The sequence below is a fragment of the Acartia tonsa genome, chromosome 12 (genome assembly GCF_053477335.1).
Source record: "Acartia tonsa isolate MP-2025a chromosome 12, ASM5347733v1, whole genome shotgun sequence".
NCBI lineage: Eukaryota > Metazoa > Arthropoda > Copepoda > Calanoida > Acartiidae > Acartia > Acartia tonsa.
In genome coordinates this window covers 12395121-12409878 of record NC_137271.1, presented here as the reverse complement: position 1 = coordinate 12409878, position 14758 = coordinate 12395121, and the positions used below count along the sequence as shown (strand labels likewise).

General features: G+C 31.6%; 1 protein-coding gene across 3 annotated transcripts in view; it reads left to right on the top strand.

Annotated features, from left to right (window-relative positions):
- Aplip1 (JNK-interacting protein Aplip1) overlaps window positions 1-14758 on the top strand; it is an 80214-nt gene that overhangs the window by 8783 nt on the left and 56673 nt on the right. For 2 of the 3 annotated variants that reach the window (XM_080180315.1, XM_080180314.1), the window contains exons 4-8: window positions 485-529; window positions 4565-4630; window positions 5244-5276; window positions 10671-10702; window positions 12967-13051. In XM_080180315.1, the coding sequence (XP_080036441.1) occupies window positions 485-529; window positions 4565-4630; window positions 5244-5276; window positions 10671-10702; window positions 12967-13051 (261 nt within the window). The remainder of the gene's footprint in view (window positions 1-484; window positions 530-4564; window positions 4631-5243; window positions 5277-10670; window positions 10703-12966; window positions 13052-14758) is intronic. The other variant, XM_080180316.1, reaches the window with a different exon arrangement.

The window sequence follows — 14758 nt, the reverse complement described above, 5'->3', positions numbered from 1 at the left end:
TAAAAAATGAAGATTGCCAACTTAGAATACAAATGATTTCTTCAGCTTTTTTGATCCATATGTCACATGAAACTTGATAGATAGATGGATGGATTATTCAATAGATAGATAAATTGATAGATAGATGAATAGATTATTGATGAAAAAAATAGTGTATTGATACATAAACTATAGGTGAATGGCTTAATAAATGGGTAAATAAATGAACTAATAAACAAAAAAGATACTTAATGATTAATATATGAGTGAATAGAAGTATAAATGAATACAGAGATTTATATATAAATGGATTACTAAATGATATTTAATGGGGCTGGTTGAATGTCTTTGATTTATGCCTCCCAAGCCCCTCCCCCCAACCCCCAAGCACACTTAAATAGCATAAAACCGTTTTTTTGATGAAGTCCTAGATTTATGAAGAAATAAAATCTTTGAAATTTTAAAATAAAATTTTTAAAAATCTTAATCTAAATATATTTTGCAGGAGTATCTGGGAGGACTCACTATGGAGCGCCAGTTTTATGGAAAGGTTAGTCCTTTTTTATTGTTGGAGCTACTCTATAAATACAGTTGTCTTCCATATACATATATCAAATTATATTTCGTGGTAATTTTTCTGACCTTTGTGTTTGAATATTTTTAGGGAGATAATATTCTAGGATCGATTTATCTCCATCAGTATAGATATAAAGCTTTCCAGGCCCTATGAAAAGCTACACTGTAAAGGAGAATCATATCGGTTCAGTGGTTAGCGAAATCATTCAGTAAAAACAGACAGACAACACAAATCATGTTACTTTTATAAGGACTAGCGGCTACGCCCCTAGAGGCCTCTAGTGGCACTTTAAATGTTTTTGTTTGTTAAAGTTAATTTTTTATGTACGATACCTCTTTATTTGACGTTGAAGTCTCCCCTAAATTTTAAAAAAATTCGATTTTTTTGTCATTTCTCTTGGGAGGGTGGTGGTACCCTCCCCCAAAATAGTTTTAAACCTTCCCGGGACTTATGAGAAGCTACCCTGTTAAGGAGAACCCGATCGGTTTAGCGGTTAGCGAGATCCTTTGGTACAAACACACAGACAAACACACAAACACACAGACATCCTGTTACTTTAGTAAAAGGATTATAAGGATAATAGAATTGCTGAATTTTAATTGTTTCAAAATGGGGAGGAGGAGTTTCTGTGTCCGACAAGACACTTTGAGGAAGACTGCTAGAAAACTCATAACCCTTTTCATAAACTCAGCTTTGATTACCATCCTCTATTATTCTTTATATATTAATAATTTATCTGTCTGACATTGTTGTTTATAGTTGACTAAACAATAATCCTTTCTAATCAATAAGTAAAAAGAAATCATACAGAAAATTGTTTTGGCTTATTGTTATCCAAGATTTTTAAGAAGCTTTTATAAACTTTGTTTTCAGGAAAAGATTCTCTTGTAATTTTTAAGTTCAAAACTGGGTTGGGGAATGTATTAATTATGCTCGCAAAAAATTTTAACCGACAAAAGAAGGCCTACAAATAATCTGGAATAGTCATTATTCAATAATTTACAATTATCTCGCAGTGCACATAAATGCGCGGATAAGACTTTTTTTAAGCGTCTTTTCTTCAGTGAAGCTTTCGCTGTGCATTATTGAATCTTGGTCATTCTAGTTTATTTGTAGACCTTCTTATGGCGCTTAACACAGTGTGCGAGCATGGCGATGAGCTGTTTGTCAGCCTTTAAAGTTCATAGATTTTTGTAGATAATCGTTTTCAGGAACATTTATCATGAACTGCACTAGATCCTAATTTTCTTGTATTTACAATCCAATCTAAGCCTTTTATAAAGAAAATTTGAAATCAAAGCTTTTCAAATATAGATTTTCTTTTTGTGTGTACTAATCCCAAAGTATCATAGTAACTTTTTCTTATTTGTTGCCCTAACAACATATGGGACTTTGATTGAATTTTTATTGGTTGGTTCATTTAGTTAAGTGTCCAAACGTTTAAACAACTAATTTAAATCTAAAGAAGAGGTAATTTTGTGCATCATCATTTATGATATACATCAATTTATCGGCTAGTGTCTTATCCCTTTGGATCCTTGGGTAAGATGTAAGAAACCAAATCTTGTTTCATCTTTTCTTCCTTTCAAGAATATTGAAATACCAACTACTAGGTTGCATATACAGGTAGGGTCAGAACGGAATTGCACTGATAATAACCTTCCTTAAAAAGCACGCTTTCTGGGTGAAAACTACCAATGTTTTTCTCCGTATCGTTTATTATGCTAAACCATCATATTGACAAGGAAAAGTTTAACTTCGCAGCATATAAGTCAAACATCTTAAGCTTGGGTATCCAAAACTTTACATTACATAGACAGCCAATCCGTTGACGAGCAGGGATAGTGCAATGAAATTTGAAAAGATCATGTCCGCAGACAAAAAGAAACATTGCCTTGGCATTATATACTTGCTGACATTGACAATTTTAACCGAAGGAAAAGTAAATGAAAAATAGTTTTTCTAAAAATAAGATACTCCTATGGGTTTTATTTATGGATTTATTATTGCTTAAATCTTACACTAGATAATAATGTACTCTAATTAAATTAAACTTGTAGCTGGCTAAAATAACGAACCCTTCATTATCCCCTCACCTGAATGAACAAACTGACAAATAAATTATATACATTTTAGCAAACAAAATGTACAAAAATTTTCCCCTGTTATAATATATTCTATAATCATTGTTATAATAATTGTATATAATAACCTGCCTTAATATATCAACTTGATTAACACGGATGCTTTGAATTAAACATCTCTAAAGACATAACCTTATAGCATAATTACAAAATAGTCTCAAGGCAACAAAAGTAGAAATTGTATTGTAATACCCTGTTTTATAAAATCCAAGAATTCTGTCAAATATTGAAATTCTAAGAGAGATGCACATAGAATTATAATTCAAAGGAATACAGTAGAATAAAAGGATAATATATTAGGACAATGATTTTTTTTGACAAGCCTATTAGGACAAATATTATTTATTTCAAATCAAAAGATGTTACAATTTATTTGACTTTTGGTTTTGTACACAACATTTAGGTGATACGGTGTTGTACCCTGCCATCTAAGGGGAAAAGACAATGGCCGATGAATTTATGTACATAACAAATGAGGATGCACAAAATTACCTTTTCTGCAGCTTCGCTACTAAAAAACATAAAAATAATTTTACACCTTCGGTCAGTTGAATTTGAATTGTCGAATGTGTACACAGTTTTCTCAGTGTTTCCTCATCCTATCTCAATATTCCCTACTAGCTTTCAAACTTGCAAAAAAAATCAGATTTTAAATATATAATTAATTTTTCCAATTTAGATTTTTTTTTGAAGTTTAAAGCTTTTTTATCTAGTAGTAAATATTGAGATAGGATGAGGAAACACCGAGAAAAATGTGTACACATTTGGCAATTAAAATTTAACTGACCACACCTTTAGGTTTTAATTGTCCTAATTTACCCTTTTTTTATATTTTGTATACGCCTCTATAAAGCAGGAATCTTAAGGGATAAGATAATGGGCGATAATTTGGAGTTCATCTCCTTTGATTATAAACAAAATTACCTTGTCAGTTAATACAAGTATTAGATAAAAAGTTTGAACACTTCCAATTTTAGAAGCACCAAATCAAAGTTCAGTAAATAACCCAAAGTTTTTTTTAAATCAATGATTACGATAACAAGGTTATAAAACTTTGGGTACCAGTTCATTTCTAATGTCACATGTCCCCCACTCCCTGACATAAAGCAAAGTGTAGGAGCAAATATATTAAATTATGTACATCCTGCTTTCATTTCAAGATTTTAAATTTACTTTTTAATTTTTAGCTTTTAGTTATATACAGCTAATTTCATCGATTCTAATTAAAAGATTCTAAATTAGATAAGATCATTTCAGGGTTTTAATGTACTTTTAGAGGGTGTTACGGTATTTCTACTGTCTTGAAAACTAGGTCAATCTAACTTGTCATTTTACATTACTTTAATATTGTATTTCATAGATCTCGGTTCATTCCCTCAAAGAACCCCCCTCTCCTTTTATTTTGAAACAATAAGGAAGGGATATAGTTAAATATTTCTCCTATGCCTAACCCCAGCGAAGAGCCCCAACCTAAAATAACCTGACCTGAAGTAAAAACCAGCATACAAAAATATTCTCATATTTCTAATTCATTTAAAGATAAGTAGGGTTGAGGGCTGGGAGGTGATTCTATGCTCGACAAGGCACTTTGAGTGAAACCACCATAATTTTAATAACTTTAATTTTAGTTGCATGATTAAAGTAAAATATTTGAGGGGGCACATTCTGTACCCACTGGGGTTGGACCCTGGTCCGACTATCAATTGGGACATAGAAATTCAGCTAATAGCGCCTGAAATATTAACAGAGCCAAGTCGCTTCAAAACACCAGAAAAAGATTTGCTTGCAGAAAAAAAGGTCCCAACCACTTGGGCCAGGTAGTTTTCTGGGTTATACATCAATTCTTACACATTTATTATTGCAGGAACAGGTCAATGGAAAGTTCTGTGCACGAGTCACTGGATGGTAGAAAGAAAGATATTATGGACAGGTAAAAAATCTTATTCAGAGAACAAAGCTATAAATGGTATGTGTGGTAGTTTCCCTTGAAGTTTCTTGCCGAGCACTGAAAACCCCGCCTCCGCCCCTCATCTTTGAAATAAATTTAAATTAATGGTAGTGTGTAGTTTTCCCTTGTTTGCATTTCACCTAAGGCTAGGTTTGGTTAGGCTATAATGGGTATAGGGTAGCCCTGCAGGGTTATAGAAATAGAAAAAAACTACCCCCCATTATCTTATTTTTATATTAATCTGGAAATAAAACGGGGCGGAGGCGTGGGGCGGTGTTTTTTGTTCATATAATATAAGACTTGTTATGTATGGTTTAAAAACTTTTTCAAGAACCTAGTAAAAGTGTCGGACTGATTATGACGTAAAAAAAATTAGCCAATGAGAGGCCACTATAAATTTTACCATTGGTCAATAATGGCCTCTTATTGGCAAATTTTTTTTACGTCATAATCAGTCCGACACTATTACTAGGTTCCTTTTTCAACTTTGAAATTTCTCTTACCTTTAAAGAATTTTAATTACTTTTAGATGTAATTTTTTAAAACCTTTTACACACTACTTATAAATCTCAAGTAAAAAATATAAATTTTCCAGTGATGATATCGAAAAGGAAGATGATTTAGAACGGTAAAAACAATATTGTAATTTTATGAATTGTTCCCTTTTGTTTTCTTAGATATGACCCTGTTATTTGATTTAACCCTAGACACATACATTATTACAGTTATTTAATATTAATATTTATTTAATCATATATTACTTTAAATTGGTTAAGAATTTAGATTTTTAAAATTTGAAGTAATTTAGGTATGTTACTTAGTTTTTATAGTTAACAAATAATGTAAAATGAGTGTTAATGAAATAATAGGATGTTTGTCTATCTGTTTTATATTAGTCCAAAAATCACCCTAAAAATGTCTTATTTTTTAGTTAATGAAAAAATTAAATAAAGAATAACCACACTCTAATAATGTTTCTCGTCTGAATAAAACAACAATATTGAAGCAAGGATCAAAGTCAATAGTAACAAAAATCAATTGAAAATAATCAACATTATGTTTACATTTGACATGTCTTTAAACACTATTATGTAGCTACGCTACTAAAAATTAAAAATGTAGATACATTAAGTTTTAATATTGTATACAATGTTTTATCCCTATCTCGTATGTTGTTAAATTTATGAGGTTAGTTTGACCATCTCCTCCTGGGACAAGGGATACTACTTCTGAAGAAAAATAGTTCTTATCACATTGTATTGTAGACAGTGTTCTGCGGATATTAAAATGAAAAATTGTATTACTAAAACTTTTTTTGTTAGATCCGAGTTGCTTAAGGCCCAGGCTAACAAAACTTGTATTAATTATATGATTTTTATGATTATATGATTATTCGTAGAAAATTGTCTGTAATACGATGCTAAGCAGCAGATTATCCCTTGTTCCAATTCTATCTCTCTAGACAAAAGGTGGCCATACAATGTGTTACAGGAATAATATATTCGTGTGCAAGCAATTAAAAAAGATTGTGACACTTTACCCCAATTATTTCTTTCTATATAGAGGAAAATATATAAACAAAATTATTGGTTAAATAAAGTTATGCATGGTGTTTTTATAACCCTTTTGAATTTTCATTTTTTTAAACCCAGCTATAGAACCCTTTAGATAGATAAACATCATAATAGTTAAAATATGATGATTGCATATACTATATGAAATGGTAGTAGATAGGTAGGAAGAGAGGGGACAATGGATCTAAAATTCATATTTCTGACAGTCTTGGACTTTGGGTAACAGAAAACATGCAACTTTCATTATTTTGGCAAATTTCAAAGACTTTTGGTACCAGCGCAAAGAATGCCGCTAAAACAATTATTCCCAAAGCAGACGACTCCTACTGAACTAACCAATACAAATACTAGCAGACTATTTAAAAAAAATCAAAACAAGTTTATTTTGGTTTTTAAAAAAAATAGTTTTTTCTAAGAATGGGTGGGATAAACCAGAAATTCTACTGTGATACTTCTGTAACTATCCATACTAATCAACCCCTTGTCAAATATGAAAACAAACCCTAATTATGGTATTATTTTGTAAGAATCTGCCAGTACTAAGGTCTTACCTTTTATGATAAATTACAGACTATTCACAGGAAAATAAGACAGGATAACCTAATGTTAAATACTTTTCTCGTATTCATTCGAATCCGGTGGATAGGAACCGGTTCTCATCCATACGAAAAAACTTCGTCACCTCGGGGCTAAAAAAACTAGTTTTAATCTCATAATTGTACATTCTATATCCGCGGAAAGCCGTTTATAATACGATGCGAGAAATAACTATTCTTTCAGTGTTTAATATTTTTTTATTATACAAATCTAATAAAGATTCCTATATCTAAATTTTTGGAATTTTCCAGATATATCTGGCTTTAAAGATATTGAGTTAGAAACTCTAAAATTGAATCAATTGCCCATTGTCCCCTCCCTTACTCCCTGGGTAGTAGATATTTTGTCAAGTGCAGGTTTCAAGTCTAGTTAAGTAAATCCGACAACCACCGAACCAACCATATGCTTTAAGCGATTAACATTTTTTTGAAAATTAATTGTTAATTTTCTTCATATGATTTAACAGATTAATTGTATAAACACTTAAAACTATATACAGTCATAAATAAGCCTCTCTTCTTTGGGAGAAAAAAATAGAAACTTAGTAAGAGAATAGAAAAAAAACTTTTTAAACAAACTAAAAACTAGGGTTGGGCCGGATACTTTTTTGGCCAGATACCGGATATCCGGCTGATTTCTAATGCCAGATATCCGGCCTGATATCTGGCAAACGTTCGATATCCGGCAATATACCGGATATCCGACCGGATAACCGGATATCCCTGCGTCAAAAATTAGCCGGATATCATGTAACCGGATAGTTTTAATATCCGGTATTAATTAAAATGACCGAATAACCGGCCAGACCGGATATCCGGCCCAACCCTACTAAAAACTATGTTAGCCATGGAGACAGAGATAAGTCAATATTATAAAATGAAATTCAAGAATGTTTTGTAAAGTATTTATGGGACCTACAAAAAAATAGTTTTCTCTTTAAAAAAATATTGACCTACCTCTGTTTGTCGGGTGTAAATACAGCACAATGGAATACAGAATAATCTTAGAAACTTATTAAACTTGGTTTTAAAGTAGTACATCTTTTATCCTTGTATAAAGGTAATAGGTCTTCTTTCTGTCTGTCTTTTTATTTTGCAGAATGAACTAGCCGCTGAACCTCCACTTTCATTTTCGTTTTTAAGCAAAGTTTTTTCTCTGAGGTTTTATTTTTTAAAAGTTATAGGTATCTTCTCATAAGCTTTTTAAAAAACCTACGATAAACTGATCTAAAAAAGCTTCACTGTGTAAAGGAAAACGAAACCAGTTGAGCGGTATGTGAGATCATTTTCAATATACAGACACACGTAGAAAGAATTTCTGATACTTTTTATCACAGTTCCTGATAGCTAACTCTGGCCGACTGTTGGTTTGACTTGTTGGAAATATCCTAAATATTAGGAAACTGCGGTTTTTGCATATGAGTTGTATAAATTATTTAGCTGATAGGATAAAAATGTTTATATAAATGGCTGTAAAAAAAAACACAGACCAACTAAAGAATGTTGTTTTAATGACAGATGCAGAAAACAGATGTCAATGCAGTTGCATTTTTGGCTCTTCTTGCCAATATAAAAACTCTGCAAATATGAGAATATGCGGAAATGATAGTGCACCCCAGTAACATTTATCCTTTGTTTCATAATCTTCATAATTTGACAAAGAATTTGCGAATTTTGCCAAGGTTAAAAATTGTGCAATAACTTACTACTGCAATCTTAGCACTTGAATAAAAGGGTATAATTTATCTATTTTTAGCAGCGAAGAAACTCTACAATTCTAAGTATCTGTCTGATATTTGATAGTTTCGATTGAAAAGGGTCTGTCTGTCTGTCCTTCCGTACGTACGTAATGGTTAGCTCTTATCATTAATTTAGCCAATTTAGAATTATCATATTGACATCATACTTTGCAAGATGATTCCTGTAACAGAGAGATACTTTTTTTAGAAAACGTAACAACTCTATATATTCGTTATCAGACATTTCGTACGTCCAGTTAGATTATTTTACATTTTTTGACAACATTTTTGTATGATATCTTTGTTTAGAATAATGATTTCTTGAACAACACAGTACAATATTATAAGATAAACATCTCCGTAATCAAGTTCTAAAAATGTAATTATACCCTTAAACAGTACACTGTGTATAAGTATATTTTCAATCACATTTATATGCAATTTTGTTTAGACTTTTAAAAAAGAGACTAATTTTAGAGCTAATATGGATGTTCTTGTTAAGTAAAATTTTCAAGTTTTGTAAAATTGAGAACTATCCATGTTTTAGCATTTATTGAGGTTTTACACAAATTAAACATTTTCTAGAGTTATTTTGAATAAACAGGGAGAGGGAATTTTGTTTTAGGAAAATGATTTCTAAAACTTTTCTTTTAATTATGAGTATTATTGCCTTTCACATATTTAATCATCTATGATACAAAGTAGAATGATGTCTGTCCGTCTGTTCCCTAAGATCTCGGTAACCACTGAACCAATCGGATTCTACTCTTCAGGGAATATACCTACTGGTCCTGTGGGGGTTTTAGGCTATTTTAGCTTCGTGGGTAATAAAAGATGTAAGTATGCCTCTTGGGGCAAAGCCCCTAGAGGCTAGGGGCACAGCAAACCGTAATATAGTAACAGAAATATGAACATTATTCATACATAAAAGAGATAGAATGTCTATGTGTCTGTCGGTTTGAACCAAAAGATCTTGCTAACTGCTAGTTTTAACCATCCAATCATAAAATTAATGATTGTTAGGAAGCCCTTAACTGCCATTTTACAACATATTTAGAAAACTTGTATTTATCCATTCTATTCTTTACAATCTTGATTCAACATTTTATCTAAATTACTTTTTTTCTCTCAGTTCAAAAAACGAAGACAAATGTTAGGAAAAATGTTGAATATTTTTGTTTCTAACCAGCTTTCTAAGCATACAAAAAGAAATGTTGGAGGTTTCGTAATTTCTATGAATTGATTCTTGACTATTGAACAAATAGTCTGTAATTCCATATAGGGGCCTTTATAATTTTGACTTGATAATGGGTGCAAGTTAATATTGACCTTTAAGAAAGGCCTGTGAAAAAAATGTGGACAATTGATCCGAGTACAGGAAAGTGCTTGTAAGCTGGAGTTATCCCCCGTCCCAGGACTAATGTACTTTATTATGAGCTTTAATGCTACAATTAAAATGTAATAAAATTGTTATATAAACAAAAGTTTTTTGATAATATTATAGGTTTAGAAGATTTAAAAACTTACAAGGCAAAATTTAAATTCAAATTAGAGTTTACAGTAAATAAAATAAAAATAATTATTAATTTTATGTAACTGTGTTAATTATACATTTTACAAAAATAATAATTTAATTTAGTACACCTAGCGTCAAAAATGTTAACTACACAATGTACAAAATTATATTTTGTATTGTTTTATACTCTGTATCCTTCAGGATTAATTAATTTTGTTTAAAATGTTGTTAAATATTCCCTGCCTTTGTTAGAATTATCATTTATCAGTGATAACTATAAATAAAGTGTTTTGAAAGTAAATTGTTATGAATAATGGATTTATTATTACTTGGATCTTAAACCAGATTTTCATGTACTCTTACAAAGTAGAACACGCTGCAGGCTAAACTAATGATTCATCCCTTCCCCTCTCTTTGCCACATCTCCTCTCTTCCTACAGGATGAACAAATTGACCAATAAATTAGAGTAGAAATAGAAACCTAAATTGACGACATTTTTTCCCTTGTCATAATATCCATTGATATATTCTACATCCATTATTAAAACAGATTCCTTTACAATTATTATTCGATTGTAATATTGTTTATATTTTTAGGTCATTCAGTGAGAAATCTACACAAAATCAAGGTAAAATAACTTTTTTTTTGCCTCAAACAATTGGATGACAGACACCCAGTAGACTAACAATTATCTAATTATAGAAGTAGCAATCTTATTTGTTTGAAGCAAAGGATCACGATAATCGCTAAACGGATGTGAGGCTTCTTATACGTCCAGGAAAAGTTTTTGGGTAAGGTATCTCCACTCTCCCATTAAAAGATGACCCCACACCAAAAATTTCCCCCCCTTCTCTTTTCGAAACTCAAATTGAAAATAAGAGCATATTTGCAAGTTAATCTTAAAAAGTACAAATTATGTACTGTACAAAGTCGGCTGTATTTATCCTCCATGAGCCTATCACTGTATCCTAAAATGATAATACCAAAGTTCTTTTTGTCAATGTTTTCCTATTTCCTTTGTTTGTAACTTTGTTGTCCTTGTCCATTTTCCTTTACTTTGAATTAGATTGCCATACGTTTACAAACTGTCTTGAATGAACACAAATTCTGTTACCAGAGAGTAGTAATCTCAAGGCAAAAGACAATGGACGACAAATTTATGTTTATGCACAATGATGCTAAGCTAATTTTCTCCTTCGGTGGATGAAAATTATTGGTTAAAATTTTAGATACGTCTAGTTTTAATCGGCCAATAAGAATAAATTAAAATATCTAATGTTAAACTTACTTTAAAATTTTGGTATCAGTATAATTTATTGTCCTATTAACCCTCCGTCCTAGTATAAAATAGGAAAATTTAATTAGCCTTTCATTACACCACTTGAAAACAATAAGTATCGCTACTAAGCTCCTTCCTTAGTAAACAATAAAAGTGTTAGGGACCTAAAGTCAATGGCCAAAAAATTTATCTATATCTCCAATGATGATACCTAAAATAACCCTTCTGTAGATTGCAATTAGTGGTTGGAACGTTTGAACACTTAACTTAACGAACCGAAATAAAATTAAGTTCCTTTCGTAGCTTGTCAACGAATAAGAAATCATAAAACTTCCTTCCCTGGTTTATGGTTTTTGATGAGCCTCTAGCATCTAGGGGTTGTGTATTTTGCAATAAACTATAATTTCTTTATATAACCCATGTTCCAATTCTCCAACACTTTTTATATTTTACCAATAATTACTTTACTAAAGGGATATACCTTCTGTTAAAGAATAACAACTACACATTGATTATCAGCCATCAGACAATTTTTTGGTTATTTTCTTCATTGATAACAATTACAGACAAAAAGTATTGCATCTGTCTTAACTTCTACATTTTCACTGGATCAGAACGGCTTCTAAGCCATAATGAAAATCACTAATTGTCTAAGTAATATAGAGAAATAAAAAAAAACTGATTCAATCCCAGCCTGGCCACCAAAGTTGAATAAACTTATCCTTTTTACATTTTAATCTCCGCGAAAAAATGTTAATACTACAATGCAATAAAATAAAACTCTTAGTATTGCCACACTTTATAACTTTTTTGTAGAAAAAATGTCTAGCTTTACTTACCCTAGAAAGAGAGCAAAACCAATATTATTCCTGTTTTATATTTTTCTGATAATTACATTTAAAAGAGGAATTTTAGGTTGAACTTATTCCATTACCCTTTATCTTTTAGCATTAAGACTTTAGAATTTTGGCAATTTCCCTCAAAGTGTCTTGTCGAGAACTGAATTCCCAACAACCTTATTTATTAAGATAAATTAAAAATAGGGTAGGGGTTAGTTTATCATTTGTTTGTTTTATGTTTGGTAAGTTTAGGTTTAATTGGGTACTCGGTAGCCCCGTAAGCCTGTAGGGTTAGAGCAACGCAGATATAGACCTCGTAAGATAAGGGGATTCCCAGCAAGGGTTAGATATAGAAAAAAACTAACCCTACCCCCCCCCCCCCTTATTTACAATTTATTTCGAAAAATTAAGGGGGATCAAGTGCTCGACAGGCACTTTGAGAGAAAACACCATTGAGTGTAAATATCTACTCTCTTTTGTTTACATTTTTCTAATTTCTATTATTGTTTTCTGTATGGATTCGAAACCGATTAATATCCGCTGGATAAGAACAGGTTGTCAGATATACCTAAAAATCATGTATTACATGTTATTAAAGACAATTTTTCACGAATATTAAAATAAAAATCAAAGAATTTATACCAGTTTTGTAAGCCTGGGAGCCTGGGTCTTTGATCTATCGGGGTTAACAAAACTGGTTTTAAACTTGTAATCTTTCATTTTAATATATGCGGAAAGCTGTCTTTAATACGCTGCAATAAATAACTATTTCAGATGCGAGTGAGAATTTGCTGCTGGATGATAATTATGATGAACATATTCCAGCTTTAGATGAAGATAGTCTCTTCTCACCAGTCAGGTAGTAGGCAATATATATAGTAGCTTTAGATGAAGATAGTCTCTTCTCACCAGTCAGGTAGTAGGCAATATATATAGTAGCTTTAGATGAAGATAGTCTCTTCTCACCAGTCAGGTAGTAGGCAATATATATAGTAGCTTTAGATGAAGATAGTCTCTTCTCACCAGTCAGGTAGTAGTATAGTACATCTAGGTGATCAAGCTGGCTCCTAAAATCCGCCAAACTTAAAAAGAAAATCCAAACTGATAAACCCTTTGTTTATATTTATGTAAGATTCGTTTCAATAACATGAAGCAAAGCTTTTGTCTTAACCTCTTTTCGAGGAAGCTTTGTGTTTATCAAGTGCAAAATTAATTCCTTATCATTAATCCTAGAATTAAGCGCAAATGTCGTCTTTTTTGACTTTCCCTTCATAAAGTGACGCAGCATGGATTGTTTATATGCGCCCACGTTTTTCACTTTTGAATGAGACATGTGTGTGTGAAGATTTCGGAGAACAAAATTGGGCCTATCATTGGTCTCATTGTGTGTGAACGACCCTAGTATATCAGGGATTTGAAACCATAAGAGCTTCAGGTAGAATTTGTTAATTTTATAAGGAAGAATGGTGTATAGGACGATTATATGTAGTTTTTAAAAGGCTTTAGCCAGCTAAGCATGAACTTAATTATGATTAATATATGTTTTAGTGATTTTTATGTGCCTTTATTTTTGCATTTAACAATGATTTATTAAACCAAATAATTTTCCTTTAAAGCCAAAGTTTCCAAAGATTTTTTACCGTAGAGAAAAATGATTTTTAAAAAGCAAATAAGATTACGTGGTTATAAATAACTGGAATTATGAACTAATTGATATTGTAATTTCAGGTCTTTGAAATAATTTCATCAATAAATCTATATTCAAACCTGCTGTTGAAACTTGATGGTTCCTGGTATTGGGGGTTTGTATGTTCGCCAACTGATCTCGTGAACTTCCCGCTAATTCGGAAGTCAAGCTCAACCAAAGTGTCATGGTTGAGACAATTTCAAAGTATCTGATGAATAGGCGTTAGCATTCATCAAGAGATCAATAGCATCTAGATTATTGATGCAAAAAAGAAAGAGCTGCACAAGCAATTTCAAAGGACTTGAAGTTTAGGCGTTAGCAAATTTCAATAGCCTGATGTTTGAAGGAGCTGCACAAGCAATTTCAAATGATTGGAGTTTGAAGGAGCTGCACAAGCGAATTTCAAAGAAGTGAAGGTTGAAGTTTAGGCATTAGCAAATTTCAAATAACCTGATGGTTGAAGGAGCTGCACAAGCAACTTCAAATGGTTCTGAAGAATAGGCATTAGCATTCTTCAAAGAATCTGAAGAATAGGCGTTAGCATTCTTCAATAAATCAATAGCATATAGTGTATTGATGCAAAAAACATTGACAATTTTTCTGTGAAATAATTACCTAGTGAATCAATATGGTGCTCACTAAAAAGCAGAAAATTGAGCGAGCTATCGCTATTGGCAATGAAAGGCTAGAGGTGTTTGACGAACAGATAAAAGTGTTTTATGAAAATCTAAAAGCCTGCCAAAGTTTTAGTTCATGTGAAAATGTGAATTTAAAATCAATTCGTGACATTTTTAGTGAGGTCAAGGGCCAATCTGACCTAATAAAAAGTCTAAAATCTGCCGTGGAGACTAGTGAGATGCGCAAGTTCAAGCGTGATTT